Source organism: Apium graveolens, chromosome 7 (assembly GCF_009905375.1).
Source record: "Apium graveolens cultivar Ventura chromosome 7, ASM990537v1, whole genome shotgun sequence".
Lineage (NCBI taxonomy): Eukaryota > Viridiplantae > Streptophyta > Magnoliopsida > Apiales > Apiaceae > Apium > Apium graveolens.
The window spans coordinates 180,460,196-180,484,436 of record NC_133653.1 but is presented as its reverse complement, the minus strand read 5'-3'; the positions used below and the strand labels follow the sequence as shown (position 1 = coordinate 180,484,436).

The following is a 24,241-nucleotide window of genomic DNA, read 5'->3' as shown; positions in this document are numbered from 1 at the left end:
TACCATGAGAGCCTCAAATTCGACAATGTTGAGATGGTCAGTGATGAAAGTGATGATGAGAGTGATCAAGAAACAGTGTCTAAGGATAATGCAGACAAATCTACCACCAATGAAGCACATAACTCAACATCCGTCGAGTCACATAATGCTTCATCCGTCGGAAGGCAATCTGTGTTATCCGTCGGAAGACAACCTGACTCATCCGTCGGTACTCAAAATTCACCATCCGTCGGGTTATCTAAAGCAGCAGGAAATCAAAGAAGGTCACCAATAGAAAGTACCCCTTTCTCAAATCAAAGATCCACAAACTCAGGGGGAGTTTCTAGCAATCAAAACTCAATCACACATCAAGACAACATTGAGGTCTCTTCATCTAGAGCTAATCTACCTCAACCAAGGAAATGGACAAAAGATCACCCCTTTGAACTAATTATTGGTGATGTGTCTTCTAAAGTTCAAACAAGAAGAGCAACTCAGGAAGAATGTCTATACAGCAGCTTTCTGTCAAAGGAAGAACCAAAGAAGGTAGAAAAAGCTTTGTTGGATCCAGATTGGATTTTAGCTATGCAGGAGGAGCTAAACCAATTTGAAAGGAATAAAGTCTGGAAGCTGGTACCCAAGCCTAAAGGAAAGAATCCAATAGACACCAAATGGATATTCAGAAACAAGATGGATGAAAATGGCATAGTAGTAAGGAACAAAGCCAGATTGGTTGCTAAGGGCTATTGCCAGCAAGAGGGAATAGATTTTGATGAAACTTTTGCTCCTGTTGCAAGACTTGAAGCCATCAGAATCTTCTTAGCCTATGCAGCCCATGCCAATTTCAAGGTCTATCAAATGGATATCAAAAGTGCCTTTCTGAACGGAGATTTGGAGGAAGAAGTGTATGTTAGTCAACCTCCTGGCTTTGAAGATCCAAATTTCCCAGAGTATGTCTATTATCTACTGAAAGCACTTTATGGACTAAAGCAAGCACCTAGAGCCTGGTATGACACTTTATCAAAGTTCCTTTTGGAAAATCACTTCACAAGAGGTACTGTAGATAAAACTTTATTTTTCAAAAATGTTAATGGCTCAAGCATACTTGTCCAAATTTATGTAGATGACATTATTTTTGGCTCTACAGATGAGAAACTTTGTAAAAAGTTTGCCAAACTAATGCAAAGTAAGTATGAAATGAGCATGATGGGAGAACTAACCTACTTTCTTGGTTTACAAGTTAAACAAGTTAGTAATGGAATATTCATTAGTCAAACTAAATATATTTTTGATCTTTTAAAGAAGTTTGATCTAATGAATTGCACATCTGCTAAAACTCCCATGGCCACTGCCACTAAGCTTGAATTAAACACTACTGAAAAGTCTGTGGATATTTCAAGCTATAGAGGCATGGTTGGCTCACTTTTGTACTTAACAGCTAGTAGGCCAGATATAATATTTGCTATATGTTTATGTGCTAGATTTCAGGCTGATCCTAGAGAGTCTCACTTGATAGTTATTAAGAGAATTTTCAGATATCTCAAGGGAACACCAAAACTTGGCATTTGGTATCCTAGAGATTCTGGTTTTGATCTAACTGGTTATTCAGATGCAGACTATGCAGGTTGCAGAATTGACAGAAAAAGCACAACAGAAACTTGTCAATTTCTAGGAAACAAGCTTGTGTCCTGGTTCAGTAAAATGCAAAATTCAGTTTCTACCTCTACAGCTGAAGCTAAATATATTGCTGCTGGCAGTTGCTGTGCACAGATTTTATGGATGAAAAATCAATTGCTAGACTATGGTTTGCAAGTTGAGAGGATCTCTATTTTATGTGATAACACAAGTGCAATTGCCATCACTGAAAATCCAGTGCAACATTCAGGGACAAAGCACATAGACATCAAGTACCATTTCATAAGGGAACATGTAATGAATGGTACTGTAGAGTTACATTTTGTTCCAAGTGAGAAGCAACTTGCAGATATATTTACCAAGCCACTGGATGAATCCACCTTTTCTAGGTTGGTAAGTGAGTTTGGTATGCTTAATTACTCCTGAATCTATCTGAGTTATTTTGCAAGTTGATAAGTAGCCAGAAATTTAACTGATTTTTAGTCTTGAGTGAAAATTTTGGTTAAGTCAAAATTTGCATCTCGACGGATGACCACTATCCATCGAGTTGAGTCATCCGTCGATATACAATGTGCAAATAAAAATCAATTATATTTCTGGAATCTTTTAAAACTCGACGGATAACAGTTAATCCTTATCCGTCGAAGTGTCTAAATCTTAACCGTTAATTCCCTGAACATTATCCATCGAGTATACTTACAGTTTGTAAGCATTACACGACGGATAATGGGTGGAATTCTTACAGTTTATTTTTTAAACGGCTAATTTAGGCAATTTCTATTGGGTAATTTACTTTTCTTTATTATTTTCATCCGTTGTTTTTGAGGGAGTATAAAAGCTTACTTCATTCCAATTATTTTCTTTTATCATTCTCAAATTCAACTACTTTTATTTTATTCTCTCTAAAACAAATATCCTCTTTCTCTTCAAGCTTTCATTCTCTAACAATGGCACCTGTAGTAAAGATCATGTCTCAGACTGGGTTCATTTATGAGAAGAACAACTTCACTGCTTCGGTCAATAAAGGTATTCAGCAATCAGAAGACTATCACAAGATGATGGACTTCGTGAAGAACTGCAAGTTAAGTTATGCCATGCTTGAATCACCCACAGTTTACTGTGAAGTTGTTGAAGAGATGTGGACCACTGCAAACTACAACTCTACTGACAAAACCATCACTCTAACTATCAAAGGTAATGAGTTCTGTATCAATAGTGATGTGATAACAGCATGTTTCAAAATTCCTGATGATAATATAACTTCACCACACACTGATACTGATATTATCAATATGCTTAATTCCATGCATTATGCACTTCCTACTAATAAGCTAAGTGAAATTAGAAGATTAGGTCTTAGGAAGGAATGGAGTTTCATGTGTGATGTTGTGACTAAAATTTTCTCTGGAAAAGTCAGTAATTTTGATTCTGTGAACATTTTCATGCTTAACATGCTATACATGCTAGTTATAGATAAATTTTACAATTTCAGTGACCTTGTCTTGTATGAGTTAGGTTTTAAACTAGGTGAGTTAGCCAAAAGGGGAAAAAATGTATATTATGCTAGATTTTTCATGATATTGGCTAACCATCTTTGTCAAGAGATTGTACTTGAGAACCCAAACAACAAATTAGCTTGTTGGGTTCAAGAGAAAAGAATCATTGCAGATTTGAAGAGAGCCAACCATCATAGGGATGTGCCAATGTTCTACTTTCCTGTAATGTTCAAGAGAGAAGAATCATTGATGAGTTGTAAAATTTTTATTGGTGGTGATTATTGTGCATGAAGGGGGTCCATCATTATTAATGAGCTATCCACCAATATTTTTTGGACACCTCATCAAACACTAACTCTTAGCATATGTCTATGCGCACACACTAGAAAAATCCATATTAATATACTAAAAGGAGAGAATTCTATCTTTTCAAGATTAATAAAATGGTCCATGAATTTGGTTCGAAATTATTTTTAATATTAATAAACGGGGATGAAATTGTCTTTTCACGACTAATAAAATAAGTAATGAGTTAAGTTCGGAAGATAATAAAATGACTTATGAGTTAGGTGAATTAGGTTCCGAACAAAATAAAACAGTTTGTAAGAGTTTATCTGCCCGTTATTATGCGTAGAAGTCATGTTAAAATTTAATATATGTGTATGAGAACTCGGAGATAAGATGAAAATATTTTATTTTTTTAAAAAATATTTGATTATTAATTTCAGCGCACACATTATTTTTAAAATATAAACCACAATTATAATTGAAGTCACTTTTTTAATGTTTACCTTTTAATGTTTACGGAAGACGAATATTAAATTATGTTATACAGTAATATTTTAGTAGGTCAAAACTTCAAAACATTCCTATTAGGAGTCAATGATTGATATCGGTAGCAGGAGTACAAAATATTAAACCGATTATGATTACACTTTAGACATGTCATTATTAGACTCGAAGAGTAATTACTCCCAATCTATCCCATATTCAACAACAAAACCCAAACATCTCAACCAATCAGAACGCACCACCTAGGCTTCACGATCCGCGTCGATCCATCAGTTCAAATCTAAACCGTCCAATCGGTCTCCAGAAAACACAAACAACCCCAGTAAATGCCGTCGATCCATATTAAAGAAAGCACACGGATAGCAAATCTCAGCCGTCCATTCTTTTAATAACTCCCTCTCATCGCCTATATATACATCATCTACCCACTTTCCCACCTGTCTATTCAAACACTTTCGTCTTCACATATTTCGAAGAGCACAAAGAGAAGAACTCGCGCAAACAACTTAGCGAAAACAAAGAGAGGTATGTAAATCTCTCTCGCTCGCTCTCGTTCCCTCTCTCTCTCTCTCGTTCCCCCCCTCGCTCTTCGACTCTCTGTTAGTATAATTTTATTTCTATGTTGATTGTAGAATTGTTTTGCTTGTTTGATTGGAATTGATATGTGTTAATGTGGTGTTTACGCTTGTACTTCTATCTGGGGTTACTTTTCTTGTTTTCTATATTAATTTAGTTAATTGGAGTTGTTTTGCCTTACGATTTTGTTTGAATTGATTGCTTGATTTCTTCTACTGTGTAAATTAGGGTTTTTAAATTTTTTTTTTTCAATTTATTTAAAAAATAATTAGTCGTTTACAGATCTAATTGAATGCGAATTATTGTATTGTTTAAGTGCGATTGATGATTAATGTAGGAATTGTTCTTGATTATTAATCTGGGACGATTATTGGTAAATTGATTTTTTCGTGCAAATTATCTTGTCTGACCTCCATATTATATGTTTATGTGTCAATCTGGTGTTTAATTTACAAAATTGTTTGAATGATGGCTTCTTTACGGTATTGTTGTACGACTTGTTTGTGTTGTTTTGGTAGATTGGTAGAGTTATTTATTATTGATTTGGAATGAAGTTTGGTGCTAATATGTTGAATAATTGTTTTGTATATTTGCAGATGGCACGTACTAAACAAACTGCTCGTAAGTCGACCGGAGGAAAGGCACCCAGGAAGCAGCTTGCAACCAAAGCTGCTCGTAAGTCTGCTCCCACTACCGGAGGAGTCAAGAAGCCCCACAGATACCGTCCCGGAACTGTTGCTCTGCGGTGTGTATACTAGTGCCATCAAGTTATTGTAATTTGTGTTTCTGAATTGTTGTTTTTGGGTTCTCATGTTTGTTTTTATTGTACAGTGAAATTCGCAAGTACCAGAAGAGTACCGAGCTGTTGATCAGGAAGCTCCCGTTCCAGAGGCTTGTGAGGGAAATTGCGCAAGACTTTAAGACAGACCTTCGTTTCCAGAGTCATGCTGTGTTGGCTCTCCAGGAGGCAGCTGAAGCGTACTTGGTGGGTCTTTTTGAGGACACCAACCTCTGCGCAATCCACGCTAAGCGTGTTACCATCATGCCTAAGGATATCCAATTGGCAAGGAGGATTCGTGGTGAACGTGCTTAGGCATCTGGTTTCTGTCTCTCAAGTTCATAGATATATGTTTAGGGTTATGGTAGTAGGCTGTCTCTAGCAAGGATTTGTTTAATTCTATTTGAAAGGTTGTAACGTGGTGGAGTTTTGCTGTTGGTAGGAAACTAATATTTGGATATCTTTGTTTGATCTTTCATCTTTTAATGCCTTGTAAGACTATACTTTTATGTTCAAATTGTTGGTGATTTATTGTTCTGGAGTTGTATCTTTGAAGTTTATTGTAGACTGAATTTTTTGTGTTTTACGGCTGTGTTTTTTATTGTTGTTTTTTGATGTTATGAATGCTGATTTGCACCCATCTGATATAAAGGATTGATTGAACTTCTCCCCCGGTGAACCTTTTCTGTGTTTTCATCAAGGAAACGATTGGCATGTTGGGAATCTGCTTCGACATTTTTGAGGAGCCATCTCGTGATAAATATTACATTTAGCACACTCCGAAATCAAAATCAATTCTGGGTTTCATGTTCAATTTACAATTCAATATGATGGATCAACAAGATATATGAACTCGATTATTTTACTTTAATTTCTTCCGTCTCAGAAGAAAAGTTTCTGGAACTAGCACTTGTTTTCAAAAGTATAATTTGATTGCTTGGCTTAAGTTAAAAGAAAGAAACGTCTCTTGCTGATGGATTGTTTTCTGACATTTCTCTCGCCTCCTTCCTTTGCTGCACGTGATTCATTTCCCTTTCCAAGGCTTCATAGCAGCGATCATGCCTCATTTAATCCAACCATAACGACTTTTCGTTTTAAAATTTGAGTAGAGAAGAAGTTTTTGTACAGAGCCTATCTAGTATCTATCAATTGTTGTTCACCTCAAGTAATCCAGAAGTATTATTTTTTGTTTTAGAAGTAGGAATGCTTTCCTGCTTTCTTTCGCATTCCAAGTATCAAACTCTTTTACACCTCCACCAGTTTCATTTCAAATTCTTTACAACATCCATTTTTAGTAATGTAGTTGCCTGTAATGCCAAGATCACTAGTCTCTCTCGTGCGGGAAATATGCAAGCTGCCCGAAAGCTGTTCGACGAAATGCCCAACAAAGATGTAGTTTCATGGAACTCTATCATCACAGCCTACTGGCAAAACGGGTTCCTCCAAGAATCGAAGACTTTGTTCCACTCTATGCCTTCAAGAAATGTGGTGTCCTGGAACTCAATCATCTCGGGTTGCATTCAACTTGATAATGCAGATGATGCTTATGAGTATTTCACTTCTATGCCCCACAAGAATACTGCTTCTTATAATACAATGATATCGGGGTTTGTTCGGTCCGGTAGGATTCAAGAAGCTTGCAGGCTATTTGAAATAATGCCGAGAAGGAATGTCATTTCTTATACTGCAATGATTGACGGGTATATGCAGTGCGGGGATGTTGAACGAGCTAGGTTATTGTTTGATTCCATGCCTTGTAGAAATGTAGTATCTTGGACTGTGATGATTAGGGGGTATGTGGAAAATGGAAGATTTGAGGAGGCTACTGAGCTTTTCGATAAGATGCCCGACAAAAGCATTGTTGCAACCACAGCTATGATCACTGGCTTTTGTAAAGAGGGGAGGATGGAGGAGGCTAGGATTCTGTTTGAGAAACTCGGGAGTAGGGATTGCGTTTCATTTAATGCAATGATATCAGGTATTTAGAATGATAATTACAGTTATTCTTAACAAGCAGTTGCGGAGCATTAAGAAAGTTTACCACCTGAAATGTTATAAAACAACATATATGCAACTATATAAATTCCGCAAGTTCTTCTTCACTCTGTTGCTATTTTGAGGGTTAAAAAAAGCTGAACTTGATAAATAATTTGCTTAAAAACTCAGTGGTACTGTAGTAGATCCTCCGCAATCACCCCTATAAGTAGTTACTGGTTCTTAAAAGTGATGCAAGTATTCCTATCTTGTTCCTGGCAGCTCAGTAACTGCTTAATCTGAACTTTAAAATCCACAAGCATATGTTACAAGGTCGTAAGAAGTACTAATCATTGTTCATATTTTTTATTTTGTTTGAGAGCTTTTAAATTTTATCGTAATCTGAAAACATGTTCCTGATCTAAAGATGTGGACTGTGACATGGTTTCTGATGACTTCCAGTTGTACCAGTGTGACAAACATGCATTTATGAGTTAAGTGGTCTTGAGTTAATTTTCCAACTCCAAAACTACATTAAAATATCTTTTCATTATCAGGCTATGCACAAAATGGAAGAAGCGAGGAGGCACTAAAGGTACATGTACAAATGCTCCAAACAGGCTTGCAATCTGATCATGCTACATTTATTTCAGTTGTTACTGCATGTTCAAATCTCGCGTCACTGAGTGAAGGAACACAAACTCATACGCTTGTTCTCAAACATGGCTTTAATTCACATGTGTCCATATGTAATGCTTTAGTTACTATGTACAGCAGATGCGGTCGTATATTTGACTCTGTTTCGGCGTTTGGACATGTTAAAAGTCCAAATATTGTTTCCTGGAACAGTATTATAGCTGCTTTCGCACAACACGGACTCTATGAGCAAGCTCTTGCTTATTTTAAGCAAATTCAGTTGAATGGCTTTGACCCAGATGGCATAACATTTCTTAGTATGTTATCTGCATGTGGCCATGCTGGTAGGGTAAATGAGAGTATGAACTGGTTTGACTTGATGGAAAGGAAGTACAAAGTTACACCTACGTCTGAGCACTATGCTTGCTTAGTTCACACGTTGGGCCGAGCTGGTCAGTTGGAGAAAGCCTACTCACTGATTCAACAGATGCCTTCTAAAGCTGACTCAGGGGTCTGGGGTGCACTTCTTGCAGCTTGTCGTGCTAATCTGAATGTAGAACTAGGACAAATTGCTGCTGACAAAATTATGGAACTGGAGCCAAATAATTCTGGTGTGTATGTTATGCTGTCGAATATATATGCTGCACGTGGTATGTGGAGAGAAGTTATCAGTGTCAGAGGCTTGATGAAACAGCATGGAATTACGAAGCAACCTGCATATAGTTGGATGGACATTGGAAATGAAGTACATTCCTTTGTGGGAGGTGATATCTTGCATCCAGGTATCGAAGACATACACCCGAATGAAAGATATGGACGGAACACACTTAGTTTTTCCGGAAAGCTGTGTCAATGAAACAGAACTATATTCATGTATGTAACTGTCTCACAGCATATATTCATAAAAATCTAGTGTAGCAAATAGCTCTAATACTAGTGAAGTGCATCAAGCATGTTATATTAAGTTGAGTTGGTAATAAAATTTTAGCATAAAAATCCAAATCCTAAAACTATTGAGATGATAAATGATTATAACTATTGAATTTGCAAGCTCTTGGTGGTCTTAGAATGTCAGCGAAAAAATGTTTGTTTACAGCTTGGTAAATGAGAGAACTGACGGGTTGATGAATGCATACTATATATGTGCGATGTTTTAATTTTTTATGGTGTAAAGTGACAACAGTTGTCATTAGTTCTATTTATAATCAATTTATATAGTGTTGATATGCATAAGTTACATTGCAGAGAAAAGTCTTATCTTTCTGTTCTGTTGATATTGTTGCAGAAGATACCTATATCTTGTTATAGTCTATGTTATTGTCTTCAGACAACAATTCTGGTCTAATTCCTCCCTCCACAAGTGACACCGATCTTGGACCGGGAAACAAAGGTAAGATGAACGGGGTAGTGCTTGGTAAGCATTGTTGGGTTTCAACCTAATATGATCACAAGAGCTTGGGTGATCCAAGAAAAACTATGGATTGGATAATAATTATATTATGTATATTTGTGTTGGCTCAGTATGAAATAGTAAGCTCAGCGTGTAAATATATGTTAAGAGCAACACAAGACTGTGTTACTAACAAGAAGATAAAGTGCATCATCTAAGAAAAGTCTTAAACGGGTTAAATCAAACACGGCGAGCTTGGATCGATAAAATTGACAAACTTTTTTTAGATTTGTACTAGCTGATCCATGGAGATGTAAAGAACTTGAATGAAACCACCGGGATCCCGCTCATGTATAAAGTGATAATCAAGAGATAAATGTTCAATTCAGCTATGAACTACATGATGTGCACATTTACATAGGCAACCGAACAATTATCACGATGAATGTTCTTCGGAGCCGGAATCGGATAACCTAACTCTTTGAATAAATTGTCTAACCTGATTAGTCATATTTAATGAAGACCCTGGAAAAACTCAATAAGAAGAGCTCAGGCCCCAGAACATAATAAGAAGAGGACACCTAGACACATGCCCTCATCAAGATTGCCGAAATCTGGAATCTTCCAGCAGTCCGGATCTGGGGACACGTTGGTCATCACAGACGTCCACGTGTTCTATAGTCCAGAATATTCCAACGGTCCAAATTTAAGGTACAACCCCCAAATCCTAATGGATAACTTATAAAAAAGCTTTCCAAAAGATATTTTGGGGTTACTTATTGTATTTACTTATACACATATGCACACACACCACATATATCTGAATAATTCATATTCTACCTTTTTCTCCAAAACCCTGTCTCATTCTCATACCGAAGGTGTCGTGGGGACGCCACCCCCTGTTAGTCGCTAAGCACACGCTAATATTCACGCAAGTATACGCGATCGCAAGTAACATAGAATAAATTCTAGTTCGTTCCCACATGGATCAATTAGGTTAATTTCAATCAATGTATCTATGCAACACTAGTATGGTTATTATCCAATGCTAAGACGAATAACAAATTGAGGTGAAATATACTAAATTAACTAAGAATTATACTAAAGAACATAAACTAAGAGATTAAAAGAGTTGAATAATATATGACACAAACATGAGATTTTAACTTCATTAAATAGCCTTTTCATTCTTAACCTTAACATGTAATGGTGATGACACTAATCAGATAACACGAAACTGATAAACGCCAACTTTCGTTGTACGAATATTATACTACCAGACATCTACAAAAGAGATAGAAGCTGAATAGACACCAATTATATTGAGACCCTATATGTCTATAGAATTTGACAACATAACGGTTTAATGCACAAGTTATCTCTCGTGATTACATAGGGCAAGTAAGATGATTAAAATTACCTACGAATCATGCATATCACATACATGAACCTATGCTAGCATGAAAAGTTCTAAACCCTTAAATTCACTTTCGCTTCATTAAAGATTAACACACTATCATATAAGTTCGCGACTCTCATAAGACGAATAAGCACAACCAAAACTAGGTTATCATACATTCACCACACACTAATGCATCAAAACGAATTAACTAAAAAAATCGATAAATAAATCCGTTAGAACCCCACGATAACGATTAGCCCATAATCGGACTCATCATCAACGTGGGTTCCGATGAAAGCATGATATAATAAACGTAGTCTTTATACTTAATAAAACCAAGTACGAAACAAGAGTATAGGTTCAAGAATAAGAAAACTAGAATCCAAAGTTACAACTTAAAACAAAGAATCACAAGAATAAACTAGATCTTCTTCGCCTTGGTTGAATTTGAAAGAGATATGTCCTAAGTCCAATCATGTATGAGGATTTAGGAATAACTTTTATGTAATCTGTTTTGATTTCATTGATATTAATAAAAGGCTTGTTTTGTTTTTATTGCGGGCTCTATCTATTTAAATGTTTAAATAAGATATACCACAGTTTAGAGTAAAGCTTTTTATGGATTGTGATGAGATCATAATAATGAGACCTAAAAGATGATAACGCTAAACTTAAATAGTTCCTGGTCGTAGGATTACTAACTGGTAATTAATAATCCGCAAAGATCGGTACATACTATGCTTGCTTCATTATGAAGGATGTCTGTTCTCATAGATATTTGTGTGGTGACACTATAGCTAGTATGTAGGTGCTTATTATAGAATAAGTTCACTGAACATGACTCACACAACTGAACAACTAATGGAGTTCACTCACGTGTCAGCAGTTGTTCACATAGTGATATTTGTACAAGTATCCTTAGACTTGAGGTCATCATATTCATCTTGTGTACACTGAACTATACTTTGGTTTAGTTCTTAGTCTCAAGGGACAATTATAAGGGCTCTAATGGGTATATGAATTTGTACACGATGATAGTGTATGATCAATAAAGGATCTACCCCTTCCAGTGTAGGAAGAGAATGTTCAATGCTGATCCACTTATGTTAGTTCAGGAATCTCTAGCCAGAGTGAATGAAATTAGAAAGGAGTTTCTAATTTACATTAAATAGAACTAAGCATAGTGAATGAGAAAGCAAGTAATTAAATAAGATAGGCTTGACATAAGTTCCATACCTTGTATTTAATCGTGACATTGCAGGGTAGAAGGAATTAATTGTACGATAACTACTCACTGAATAGGTTCTTGGTATTCTAAGCAGTGAATTCGTATTATCCGGATAGTCGCGATATGCTGAGAAGTATCCCTCACGATGTAGAATAAATATGATTAATTAATTAATCATATTTAATGAATTAGAGAATTTATATAAATAATGATAAAATAGTTTTATTATTATTTATTTCTACTACCGGCTTAATATTGAACCTACAGGATCACACCATAAAAGAGAATGATTTACTGGTGGAGGAATTAATTAATAATGGCTGATAATTATTTATTTATGAAATAAATAATTAATTGGTAAATTTAATAATTGATTAAATGAGATTTAATTGATAATAAATTAATTAAGAAAAGGTTTTTAATATTATTAATTAAGAATTTAATTTTTGGAAATTAAATCAAGTGAGAGAATTATTTCTAAAGAGTTTAGAAAAATGATTAATAATTAAAAGATGTTTTAATTATTAGTGAGAATAATAAAGGGTTAATAATAATAATATTTTATGGGAAAATTTTCAGTTGAAATGTTTTCCTATAAATATACTATTATAAACCCTATTTTTGCCTCAACCAAAAAGATCTACAAAACCCTAATTCTCTCAATCTCCTCCTCCTTCATTACATCATTTTCTTGGTGGATACCGGTGGAGTGCTTCACACTTGAGTAGCAGCTGCTAAGGATCTCCGTTCATCATTTTTGGATCGCTATTAAAGACCTCCATCTTTCCATTAACGTAAAGTTTCTTAAGGTAAACATACTGAACTACAAATTAAATATTATTTTTCGCATGGATCCTGCGGAGGGTTTCAGTTTTTTTAAGATTTAAATTTATGTTTTCGATGCGTTTATATGCTAAAAACCCTTCAATGGCATCAGAGCTACTTGCGAAAAGTTTTTAATTCATTTATGTGTTTAACTGTTTTCGATATATGAGCATGTACGTGATTCACCATTTGATGTTGATATAATATGCTTATATATGCATGGTTTGAATATATGATATTCATGTGAGTTGTATAATCATAAGATGATTATGTAATCTGTATATATACTGATATATACATGATTTATATTTGTTCTAATTATGAGAATCATATTAGATACGGATTCTGAATTGGCTGCTGCAGATTTGCTGAAATCTGGGTCTGTGTCCGATTTACGCAAACGAATACCCGATTCCATAGGTAAACGAGCGTCTGAACAAAACTGATAGATAAAGCTATCAACGACTCTTCTGTAAGGCGTTTGACGTCCTTTACTGCCCGTAAACAGTGATTCTTATTTTTCTAATTTGATTCTGATTTTTCTGATTTTTGTCATATTTTCTTTTTATGATTAGATCATGGATAATATGATATGTTAAGATTAGATTATGTGTTTTAACATGCTTTTATGTGTTGTATGAGCATGGTGGATGGTTATGACCTTTCGACCTTAGTGTAATGGTTTTGGTTTTAAATACGACTTGCATGTCATCAATCTTTGTAATCATAAATCTCGAATGTAACTCGAGTTATTCTTGTAAGTTCATTAGATTAGTTTTACTTTAAATCATGTAATGTAATTGAAGACTCAAGAAGGCTATCCAATGGAGGTGATACAAAGAAGAAGACGAGGCATACAAGAAGACTTATGTAATAAGTAGTTGTATTTATTTCCATCACCATATTAGATTAACCTTGATCTTTATCATGAGCTTGATAAAGATCACATAGGATGGGGCCATAACCAAACACATTTACTTTATTGCACTTTACATTTACTTGTTTATTTAATTTTATATATGAGATATATGCCTATGTTTACCATGCAATGATAGATTTAGGTGAACTTAAATCAATATAAGGCGTGCTCTAGAAAATCTAGAATAAGAATCGTTTCTTGCCTTAACAATAAATATTATGAATACGATCATGAGATTCTTGTGTTTATGAAACACGTAATTGAATATGAATTTTCAATATTGAGAGAAAGGATGATTCTGTCAACAACAGATTTCTATCTGTAAGAAAGAGTTATTAAGTGACGCCTCTTGACAATGCTCCACCTGATCTGGGAATAATCTGATTATCGATTATTGATTTGAAATATTTAATTTAAAAGGAAGAATCTCTTTATAATATGATTATGATTGTAACGTAATATAATCCCTCTAAAATTAAATAATATCAAGTAGTAATTGGCCAATGACACAACGGGCTTGTGTCGGTCATAGCCTTCCAACATGGTAGAAAGTGGTTCTTATTTTTAAATCATTTTCGTTTCGTGCTACAGCCGAGGGCTTTGATTTTGAAATAAGAAATACTTGTCTATTACATAGAGATGTGTACATTGAATTAGAATCTAAAGGTCGGTACGTGCTACAGCCGTGGGCCGTTGGAGACTGATTCAATTGTACGAAATGTTGGGTTAGACTTGACTTAGAATATTGAGTTTGTCGTGCCACAATCGTGACTCAATTATTCAAGAGGCTAAACTTATATTAGGGAATAACATAAGATGTAATTGACAAGAGTTGTCTGCCTATTGAACATCACATGACGTTTCGTGCCACAGCCGAGGTTGTGTGATGGAATGTAGGATCCCTATTCCCACTAGCATTATGAATGCTTAATTTTCACTTAGGGGGTTGAAAAAATTAGATAAACTAGTGGGAGACACTTATGAATAAAGACCCGATTCATATAATATTTTGAAATGAAATTGAAAATTTGCTAAGTGTTGTTATGTGTTTATCATTTACAGATTTACTATATTCGTCATGTTTTCTGCACTATCACTCCGGAGCATACTAGATGCTCACAAGTTGACTGATCCTAATTTAGCTGTTTGTTTTCACTGTAACAAGTTGGGGCACTGGAAGAGGAACTGCAAGGTTTACCTTGCAGAATTGAAGAAGAAGGGTAGTGAGACTACCGCTTCTGATTCAGGCATGTTCATGATCGAAGTTAATATGTCACTAGGTCAAATTTCTACTTGGGTATTAGATACCGCCTGTGGTTCTCATATTTGCAATTCGTTGCAAGGACTAAAGGGAAGTAGGACTCTTGAAAAAGATGAGGTGATTCTACGTATGGGCAATGGAGCAAGGGTTGCGGCCATATCTGTAGGATCATTTAGTTTACATATGCCTACGGGCAAGACTATTATTTTGAATAATTGTTATTACGTTCCCTCTATTGTGAGGAATATTGTTTCTATTCCTATGTTGGATGTGGATGGTTTTTTATTTATTATTAAGAATAATGAATGTTCTATCCTTAGAGATAATGTTCTTTTTTGGACGTGGCATTTTAAATAATGGTCTGTATGTATGTGACGTAGAGCATGATTTACTTCAGATTGAACAAACTAATAAAAGAAAATGAGATGATGAAAATCTGACCTATTTATGGTACTGTAGGCTAGGTCATATTAGTGAAAATAGACTGCGGACATTGCATAAGGAAGGGTTACTTGACCCCTTTGATTTTGAATCATATCCTACATGCGAGTCTTGTCTATTCGGTAAAATGACCAAATCTCCATTTAGTGGACATGAAGAGAGGGCTGTAGATTTGCTAGGATTGGTACACACAGATGTATATGGACCAATATCTACGCAAGCCATGGGTGGATTTTCGTACTTCATTACTTTCATAGATGATCGATCTAGATTCGGATATGTGTATTTGATGAAACACAAGTCTGAAGCCTTTGAAAAGTTCAAAGAATATAAACATGAAGTGGAGAAACAAACCAAACACAGTATTATAACTCTTCGATCAGATTGAGGTGGTGAATACTTGAATGGAGAGTTTCTAGATTATCTCAAAGAAAATGGTATAGTCTCCCAGTGGACTCCTCCATATACTCCACATTTAAATGGGGTATCTGAAAGGAGAAATCGAACTTTGTTAGACATGGTTCGGTCCATGATGAGCTTTGCGAATCTTCCAGTATTCCTATTGGGTTATGCATTGGAAACCTCAGCATATTTACTGAATAAGGTGCCTTCCAAATCTGTTCCTCAAACACCATATGAGATATGGAAAGAAAGGAAACCGAGTCTTAAACACATTAAGATTTGGGGATGTCCAGTTTATGTCAAGAAAGTTGACCCAGATAAGCTGGAATCTCGATCCGTAAAATGTAATTTTGTGGGATATCCTAAAGAGACTTTGGGGTATTACTTTTACACCGATCATCGGGTGTTTGTCTCCAGACATGCTACCTTCTTGGAAAAGGAGTTTATCCTTGAAGGAAACAGTGGGAGCAAAATTGAACTTGATGAAGTTCAAGAAGCACAAACTAGTACGAATCAAGTGGAAACACCTATTTAGACTGAACAACCTTCTGTGGAACAGCCCATTCGTAGGACAGGGAGAGTGTCTCGCCAACCTGAGAGGTATTATGGCCTTGTCATTGAGAATGACAATGAGTTGTCAATTATTGATGATGACGGCCCTGTGACCTATAAGGAGGCTATGAGTAGTGTTGACTCAGAGAAATGGCATAGTGCCATGAAATCCAAAATGGAATCTATGTATACCAACCAAGTATGGACTCTGGTTGAGGCGCCTGAAGGTGTTAAGCCTATTGGGTGCAAGTGGGTATACAAAAGAAAGATTGGAGCAGTTGGCCATGTGGAGACCTATAAGGCCAGGCTCGTGGCAAAAGGATTCAAACAAAGGCAAGGGATTGACTTTGATGAAACTTTTTCGCCTGTAGCCCTGTTAAAATCAATTCGGATTTTGCTTGCGATTGCTGCTTACTACGACTATGAGATCTGGAAAATGGACGTGAAAACGGCCTTCCTCAATGGGGAACTTGAGGAGGAAGTGTATATGACACAACCATAGGGTATTCTTTCCAAGGGAAATGAACACCTAGTGTGTAAGCTGCTGCGAACCATATATGGTTTAAGGCAAACTTCTCGTAGATGGAACATCCATTTTGATGAGACAATCAAAGAGTTTGGTTTTATAAAAAACATAGATGAACCATGTGTCTACAAGAAGGTTAGTGGGAGCGCGGTAACATTTCTTGTATTGTATGTGGATGACATACTTCTTATAGGAAATGATATACCGATGCTACAATCAGTCAAAGTATGGCTATCAAAGAACTTCACCATGAAGGACTTGGGAGAAACATCCTACATTCTCGGTATGAAGATCTATAGAGATAGATCTAGAAGAATGATAGGTCTTACCCAGGGTACATACATCCAGAAAGTGCTTAAAAGGTTTAGTATGGAAAACTCCAAAGAGGTCTCATACCGATGAGCCATGGAGTGTCCCTTTCCGAAAAAATGTCTCCTAAGACACCTGAGGAAAGAGAGCGTATGAGTAAGATTCCTTATGCTTCAACAATAGGATCTATCATGTACGCGATGTTGTGTACAAGGCCTGATGTTGCTTATTCAATTAGTGTGAGGAGCAGATATCAGTCCAATCCAGGTGAAGACCACTGGAAAGCAGTGAAAAACATCCTTAAGTACTTGCGAAGGACTCAGGACATTTTTCTTGTTTTTGGTGGTGAATCTGAGTTGAAAATAGAGGGTTATACTGACTCTAGTTTTCAATCAGAAAGTTATAGCAAATCCATACCAGGGTACGTGTTTACTCTGAATGGTGGTGCAATTCAGATTGTTGAAAGAGGAGATGTCAATGTCGAGAGAGTTGACACACATAACAACGTAGCAGACCCACTCACAAAACCACTTTCTCAGAGTCACTTTGATCGTCATAAAGACAAGATGGGTATTAGATACCAGAGTGATTGGCTTTAGTACAAGTGGGAGATTGAAAGAGATATGTCCTAAGTCCAATCATGTATGAGGATTTAGGAATAACTTTTATGTAATCTGTTTTGATTTCATTGATATTAATAAAAGGCTTGTTTTGTTTTTATTGTGGGCTCTATCTATTTAAATGTTTAAATAAGATATACAACAGTTTAGAGTAAAGCTTTTTATGAATTGTGATGAGATCATAATAATGAGACCTAAAAGATGATAACTCTAAACTTAAATAGTTCCTGGTCGTAGGATTACTAACTGGTAATTAATAATCCGCAAAGATCGGTACATCCTATGCTTGCTTCATTATGAAGGATGTCTGTTCTCATAGACATTTATGTGGTGACACTATAGCTAGTATGTAGGTGCTTATTATAGAATAAGTTCACTGAACATGACTCACACAGCTGAACAACTGATGGAGTTCACTCACGTGTCAGCAGTCGTTCATATAGTGATAGTTGTACAAATATCCTTAGACTTGAGGTCATCATAGTCATCTTGTGTACACTGAACTATGCTTTGGTTTAGTTCTTAGTCTCAAGGGACAATTATAAGGGCTCTACTGGGTATAGAAATTTGTACACGAAGATAGTGTATGATTAATAAAGGATCTACCCCTTCCAGTGTAGGAAGAGAATGTTCAATGCTGATCCACTTATGTTAGTTCAGGAATCTCTGGCCAAAGTGAATGAAATTAGAAAGGAGTTTTTAATTTACATTAAATAGAACTAAGCATAGTGAATGGGAAAGCAAGTGATTAAATAAGATAGGCTTGACACAAATTCCATGCCTTGTATTTAATCGTGACATTGCAGGGTAGAAGGAATTAATTGTACGGTAACTACTCACTAAATAGGTTCTTGGTATTCTAAGCAGTGAATTCGTATTATCCGGATAGTCGCGATATGCTGAGAAGTATCCCTCACGATGTAGAATAAATATGATTAATTAATTAATCATATTTAATGAATTAGAGAATTTATATAAATAATGATAAAATAGTTTTATTATTATTTATTTCTACTACCGGCTTAATATTGAACCTACAGGGTCACACCATAAAAGAGAATGATTTACTGGTGGAGGAATTAATTAATAATGGCTGATAATTATTTATTTATGAAATAAATAATTAATTGGCAAATTTAATAATTGATTAAATGAGATTTAATTGATTACAAATTAATTAAGAAAAGGTTTTTAATATTATTAATTAAGAATTTAATTTTTGGAAATTAAATCAAGTGAGAGAATTATTTCTAAAGAGTTTAGAAAAAGGATTAATAATTAAAAGGTGTTTTAATTATTAGTGAGAATAATAAAGGGTTAATAATAATAATATTTTATGGGAAAATTTTCAGCTGAATTTTTTTCCTATAAATATACTATTATAAACCCTATTTTTGCCTCAACCAAAAAGATTTACAAAACCCTAATTCTCTCAATCTCCACCTCCTTCATTACATCGTTTTCTTGGTGGATACCGGTGGAGTGCTTCACACTTGAGTAGCAGCTGCTAAGGATCTCCGTTCATCGTTTTTGGATCGCCATTAAAGACCTCTATCTTTCCATTAACGTAAAGCTTCTTAAGGTAAACATACTGAACTACGAATTAAATATTATTTTTCGCATGGATCCTGCGGAGGGTTTCGGTTTTTTTAAGATTTAAATTTACATTTTCGATGTGTTTATGTGCTAAAAACCCTTTAGAATTGTGCTCTATGTTCTTCTTACACCTTCTCCTTAGCTCTGGTACGTCTCCTTATTAAAAATGAGCATAAGTTATGTTTATATAGCAGCCTATGCAGAGTGAAGTCCATCTGATCAAAATTCCATGAGAAACAGGATTTTAATTCCCGACCTGGTGCGGACGCGCTGACATTCTGCCATCCTGGCGCGGGCGCGCGCTTGACTAGCTCAGGCGTGCCGTCTCTCTAGAGAAAATTCTGGCTTCTTTTTTTTGTTGATTTGAGCTGGTCTTTCATGAGCTCTTATTCTGGACACCACCTTAACACCAAATTAGCACTAAAACCATGCTAATTCATCTGATTACCTGGTAATGCCTGAAATGCAAAAACACTACAAAAACACATTAAAAACACTAACAACTTGAGTACATAACACTAATTCAAAGCTTTACGGAGCGTTATAAAGTGTCATAAATGGCACAAAACATACCCCCAAACTTGAATCAATGTTTGTCCTCAAGCATAAACAGACTCAAAGAACAAGAAATAAAAATGCATGAATGCAAACTATATGAATGCAACGATCCCCATAGAATAACAAAACCAATGAACAAGCAACCTCTCAACAAATGCGGTTATTTGCACAAAGATCTATCAAACCCCACAAATCATCTTACAAGCCAGAAACGTGCGTGTGTACAATGATTACAGATATACTATCACAACTAGATCAATAATCATGACTCATTACTCAGTAAAGGAATCGAAAGCCTATAAATAGAATAACAGCTAGACTCAAAATAACTTATAAGACTTCAATTCTTATATCGGAGTTTTACATGAATTCACGCTTTTATTCATAATACAAACAACACAAATATGCTTATTTGATCGTGCAATGAGTGAGGTCCACAAAAGACTTATACAATAATACCCATGTAGCGAGCGTTAGGTAAGCGAATCTTAGACTATAAAAAGCCTTAGGTCACTAGGCACAAAGTCCCCTAAGAACTTAATAACTCGAGTATTAAAGAGTCCACTCATAATCAATTATGCATAAACACATATATTTTTTCTTGTTTTTTTCCTTTTTTTTTCAAATTTCTGAACGAGGGCGTTTCACTCCATCTCGTTCAACCCTAAACCACTCATATAAAATGAGCCGGCTACTAGCCATTTGACATCTAACCACAACAACTAGCAATGAAATCCAATTTTCTCCAATTTTTAAATATCCATGTTATTTTATTATTAAGAGAATATCCTAAATTCTAAATATAAACAAGCGATTAAACTTCGACAAACGAATAAACCATGACCATGATCTAGTCCTCAAGTAACCTATAAGACTTAGTGAAATACAATTATCTTTAGCATGTAAATTAACTCGACAAGGCTTAATATCACTAAACACGACATCACTAAACTAGCATCAATATCGCAAATCAATTGGCCAAATCATATAAGGGATCATGTTATTATGCAAATACATGAAACTATATGCAACAATTATCATAAAAACTAAAAAAATAAAAACAAAATAAAAAAACTACTACATGGAAAATATGCAACTATATGAACTAAACTAGCATGAATATGCAAACTATATGCGACTCACACAAACACATAAATCCTCAACTACTACCCTAAAACTTAAAATATTCACTGTCCTCAGTGAAGGTAATAGCAAGGAATCAGGCATACCTAATCAGAACCAGGATCATCACCCTCAAGGGGTGGAGTGTCAGGAGTGTCTATGCGGCGGATACATCGAGTCCTCACCGAATATTGGCCACTAGATGTCAACCCCTGTGGCTCTGAAAGCAGTCCCCAACGCCTGGATGAGGTCATGTACAAACCTGCTATGGATGTCATGCATCGCATCCATACTCCTAGCTAAACGCCTATACTGCGTAGAATTCAAACCAGCACCACCATGTGTTTCCTCCTGCTGCTGCTACTGCTGCGAACCCGAAGGACCAACCTCCTCTCCTAACTGAGCTCTCCAAGCTGCTCGACGAGCCTGCGAAGTCCCAACAATATAAGTCTGATCCGCCGGCGTTCCACCTGACAGATGATCATAAGAATAACCAAGCCCCTTAGGATCGGGCTTCCTACCATACCACTCTGTCATGTTCAACAACGCCGAACTATCAATCGGAGCACTAGGGAGCTGCAGCTGCTCTTGTGCGGGCCAATGAACACCAACTGCCATGCACAACTTTGTCACAATGGACGCATAGGGTATCGAACCCCTCGTACCCCCTCGCAAGAACCTCATAATACCCTGATGGATCACCATCCCAAGATCCACATAATCCCCCTGCAAAATATCCCACAATAAATGCGCACGCTCCATCTTAATCTCATACACATGATAAGATGGCATGATATTAGCACAAATAAAAGAATTACATGCACGTGCAAACCTGTTCATGCACGAGGCAGGAAACATGGTGTAGTCATTCGTGCTCTTCTTGAGCTTCCAATGCGTCTCAGGCACGCACATGGTAGCAACAATCAAATCCAAATCAAACTCCTCCGGAGTTTTCTCGTTCCAGTTCTCCCGCTCCTCCTTCCTCTCGGGCTGCTCAATCACCCTACGAATCGCCTCAACACTGTAGTCCACTGTCAGCTCCCTCACCACCGTGAAACCATTCTTCTCTGCCTTAGCGTTAGCATAAAACTCACGCACCACACTCATGGGTACAACATCGGGTGCCTCGTAGAAAATAACCCAGCCCATCTCCAAGTTCATCTCCAACAACTTACCATCTTTCCCTGATGGCAGAAAACCACGCTCCTTAGATATCGGCTTCGAAAGTAGCCTCATATACTCCGCCTCAGCCTCGGGACTTGAAAACCTAGGCCTCACACCACATGTACTCGAAGAATCGGTGGTGCTGCTGCTTACTTGAGTTTGCTGTCTTTTAGCTACCATTGAGATTGAAAGAGATTGAGAGAATAGAAGTTTGTAAGAGAGATTGTGTGTTTGAGAGTTTTGAGAAGTGATGGAGAAGTTTGTGTATAAGTTTGTATATATAAGAGATTGAGAGAGAATTAGTTATGAAAAAGGAGTAGGAATTTATTATGGGAATAATGCGTTTGATTTGGAGAGGGAAATTTGGGATGCGGAAGAGTAAAAATCAGGTGGAAATTGATTTTGGAGTAAAAGTCTCGATTTTTCCCTTTATTCTGCTGTTTTATTTTTTTCAAACTCAGGACCCCGCGCGACCGCGTGCACGCGCTAGATCATCGCGGGCGCGCCCAGTTTCTGGAGTTTCAGCACGGCCGCTCTCCTTCTCAGCACGGGCGCGCCGTGTTACTGTAGTTGGCACTGATTTTTTTTGTTTTTCTAATTTTTTTTGTGTTTTTCTCTTTTCTTTGCTTCCTCTATCTACTAATGTACAACATACTTGGGTTGCCTCCCAAGAAGTGCTTGGTTTACGTCGTTAACTTGATGTAGAATCTCGAGATCAAGTAGTTAATAAAACGGCACTAACCACCTCACGGTTTGCCATATCCCCATAGTATTGGTTCAACCTCTGACCATTTACTTTAAATGCTTGGCCCGGATCATTCTCAGAAATCTCCACAGCTCCATGCGGAAACACAGTTTTGATTACGAAAGGCCCAGACCATCTCGACTTCAATTTTCCAGGAAAAAGACGGAGACGAGAGTTAAACAATAGAACTTGTCCCGGCACAGATGACTTGAGCACTAGACCTCTATCCTGCCACCTCTTGACTTTTTCCTTGTACATTTTGTTATTTTCATATGCTTAAGCCGAAATTTGTCGAGTTCATTCAATTGAAGCATCCTCTTCTTATCAGCTGCATCCAAATCAAGGTTCAACTTCTTCAAATCCCAATATGTTTTATGCTCGAGCTCCATAGGAAAATGACACCCCTTACCATAAATCAACTGAAACGGTGACATTCCTAACGGAGTCTTGTATACTGTCCTATTCGCCCAAACGGCTTCATCAAGCTTCAAAGACCAATCTTTCCTTGATGGACACACAACTTTCTCTAGAATACGCTTGATCTCCCTGTTAGACACCTCTGCTTGACCATTGGTCTGAGGATGGTAGGTTGTAGCAATGCGATGATTCACATTATATCTTTGCATCATGGCAGTGAATTTGTGATTGCAAAACTGCGATCACTCATCACTGATTATGACCCTCGGAGTTCCAAATCTTGTGAATATCTGCTTATGAAGAAAATTAAGCACTACCTTCGCATCATTAGTTGGCAAAGCCTTGAATTTAACCCATTTCGACACATAATCAACTGCCAATAAGATATACTAATTATTGGAAGATGGAACGAACGACCCCATGAAGTCTATCCCACAAACATCGAAGACTTCAACCTCGAGACGCACATTAAGAAGCATCTCATCCCTCTTGGACATGTTACCCACACACTGGCATCGATCACACTTCAAAATAAATTGATGCGCATCCTTAAACAATGTAGGCCAGAAGAATCCCGCTTGAAGGACTCGAGCTACTGTCTTCTCTCCACCGTAGTGGCCTCCATAAACACTTGAATGACAGTCCCGTAAGATCCCCCCTGTTTCGCTGTACGGAATACATCTCCTGATGATTTGGTCAGCTCCTTGCCTAAACAGATATGGTTCATCCCACATGTACCACTTCACCTCATGAAGAAAATTCTTCCTTTGAGCATATGACAAGTCGTGAGGCATGATATTACTTAGAAGGTAGTTCACAGTGTCTGCAAACCACGGTTCTTCCTCTTGCACTCCAAAATCATCGAAAAAAGACTCATTTATCAATGTCTTATCTAGTG

At 36.6% G+C, this 24,241-nt stretch overlaps 2 protein-coding genes across 4 annotated transcripts; both read left to right on the top strand.

The window, feature by feature from the left end:
* The first annotated feature begins 4,271 nt into the window (after nt 1-4,271).
* On the top strand, nt 4,272-5,842 carry LOC141671386 (histone H3.3). Of its 2 annotated transcripts, XM_074477617.1 has the most exons (3): nt 4,272-4,427; nt 5,075-5,223; nt 5,310-5,842. In XM_074477617.1, the coding sequence occupies exons 2-3, from the start codon at nt 5,075-5,077 to the stop codon at nt 5,569-5,571; spliced, it is 411 nt and encodes a 136-aa protein (XP_074333718.1). In that variant the 5' UTR covers nt 4,272-4,427; the 3' UTR covers nt 5,572-5,842. The 2 variants fall into 2 exon arrangements, with proteins under 2 accessions (XP_074333718.1, XP_074333717.1); XM_074477616.1 differs by lacking the exon at nt 4,272-4,427 and having other exon boundaries at nt 5,012-5,223.
* A 139-nt stretch (nt 5,843-5,981) lies between these two features.
* On the top strand, nt 5,982-9,423 carry LOC141671385 (uncharacterized). 2 transcript variants are annotated; one of them, XM_074477615.1, is made up of 3 exons: nt 5,982-7,234; nt 7,788-8,739; nt 9,152-9,423. In XM_074477615.1, exons 1-2 carry the CDS (start codon nt 6,460-6,462, stop codon nt 8,720-8,722), a joined length of 1,710 nt encoding a protein of 569 aa, XP_074333716.1. In that variant the 5' UTR covers nt 5,982-6,459; the 3' UTR covers nt 8,723-8,739; nt 9,152-9,423. The 2 variants fall into 2 exon arrangements, with proteins under 2 accessions (XP_074333716.1, XP_074333715.1); XM_074477614.1 differs by lacking the exon at nt 9,152-9,423 and having other exon boundaries at nt 7,788-8,980.
* The last annotated feature ends 14,818 nt before the right edge of the window (nt 9,424-24,241 follow it).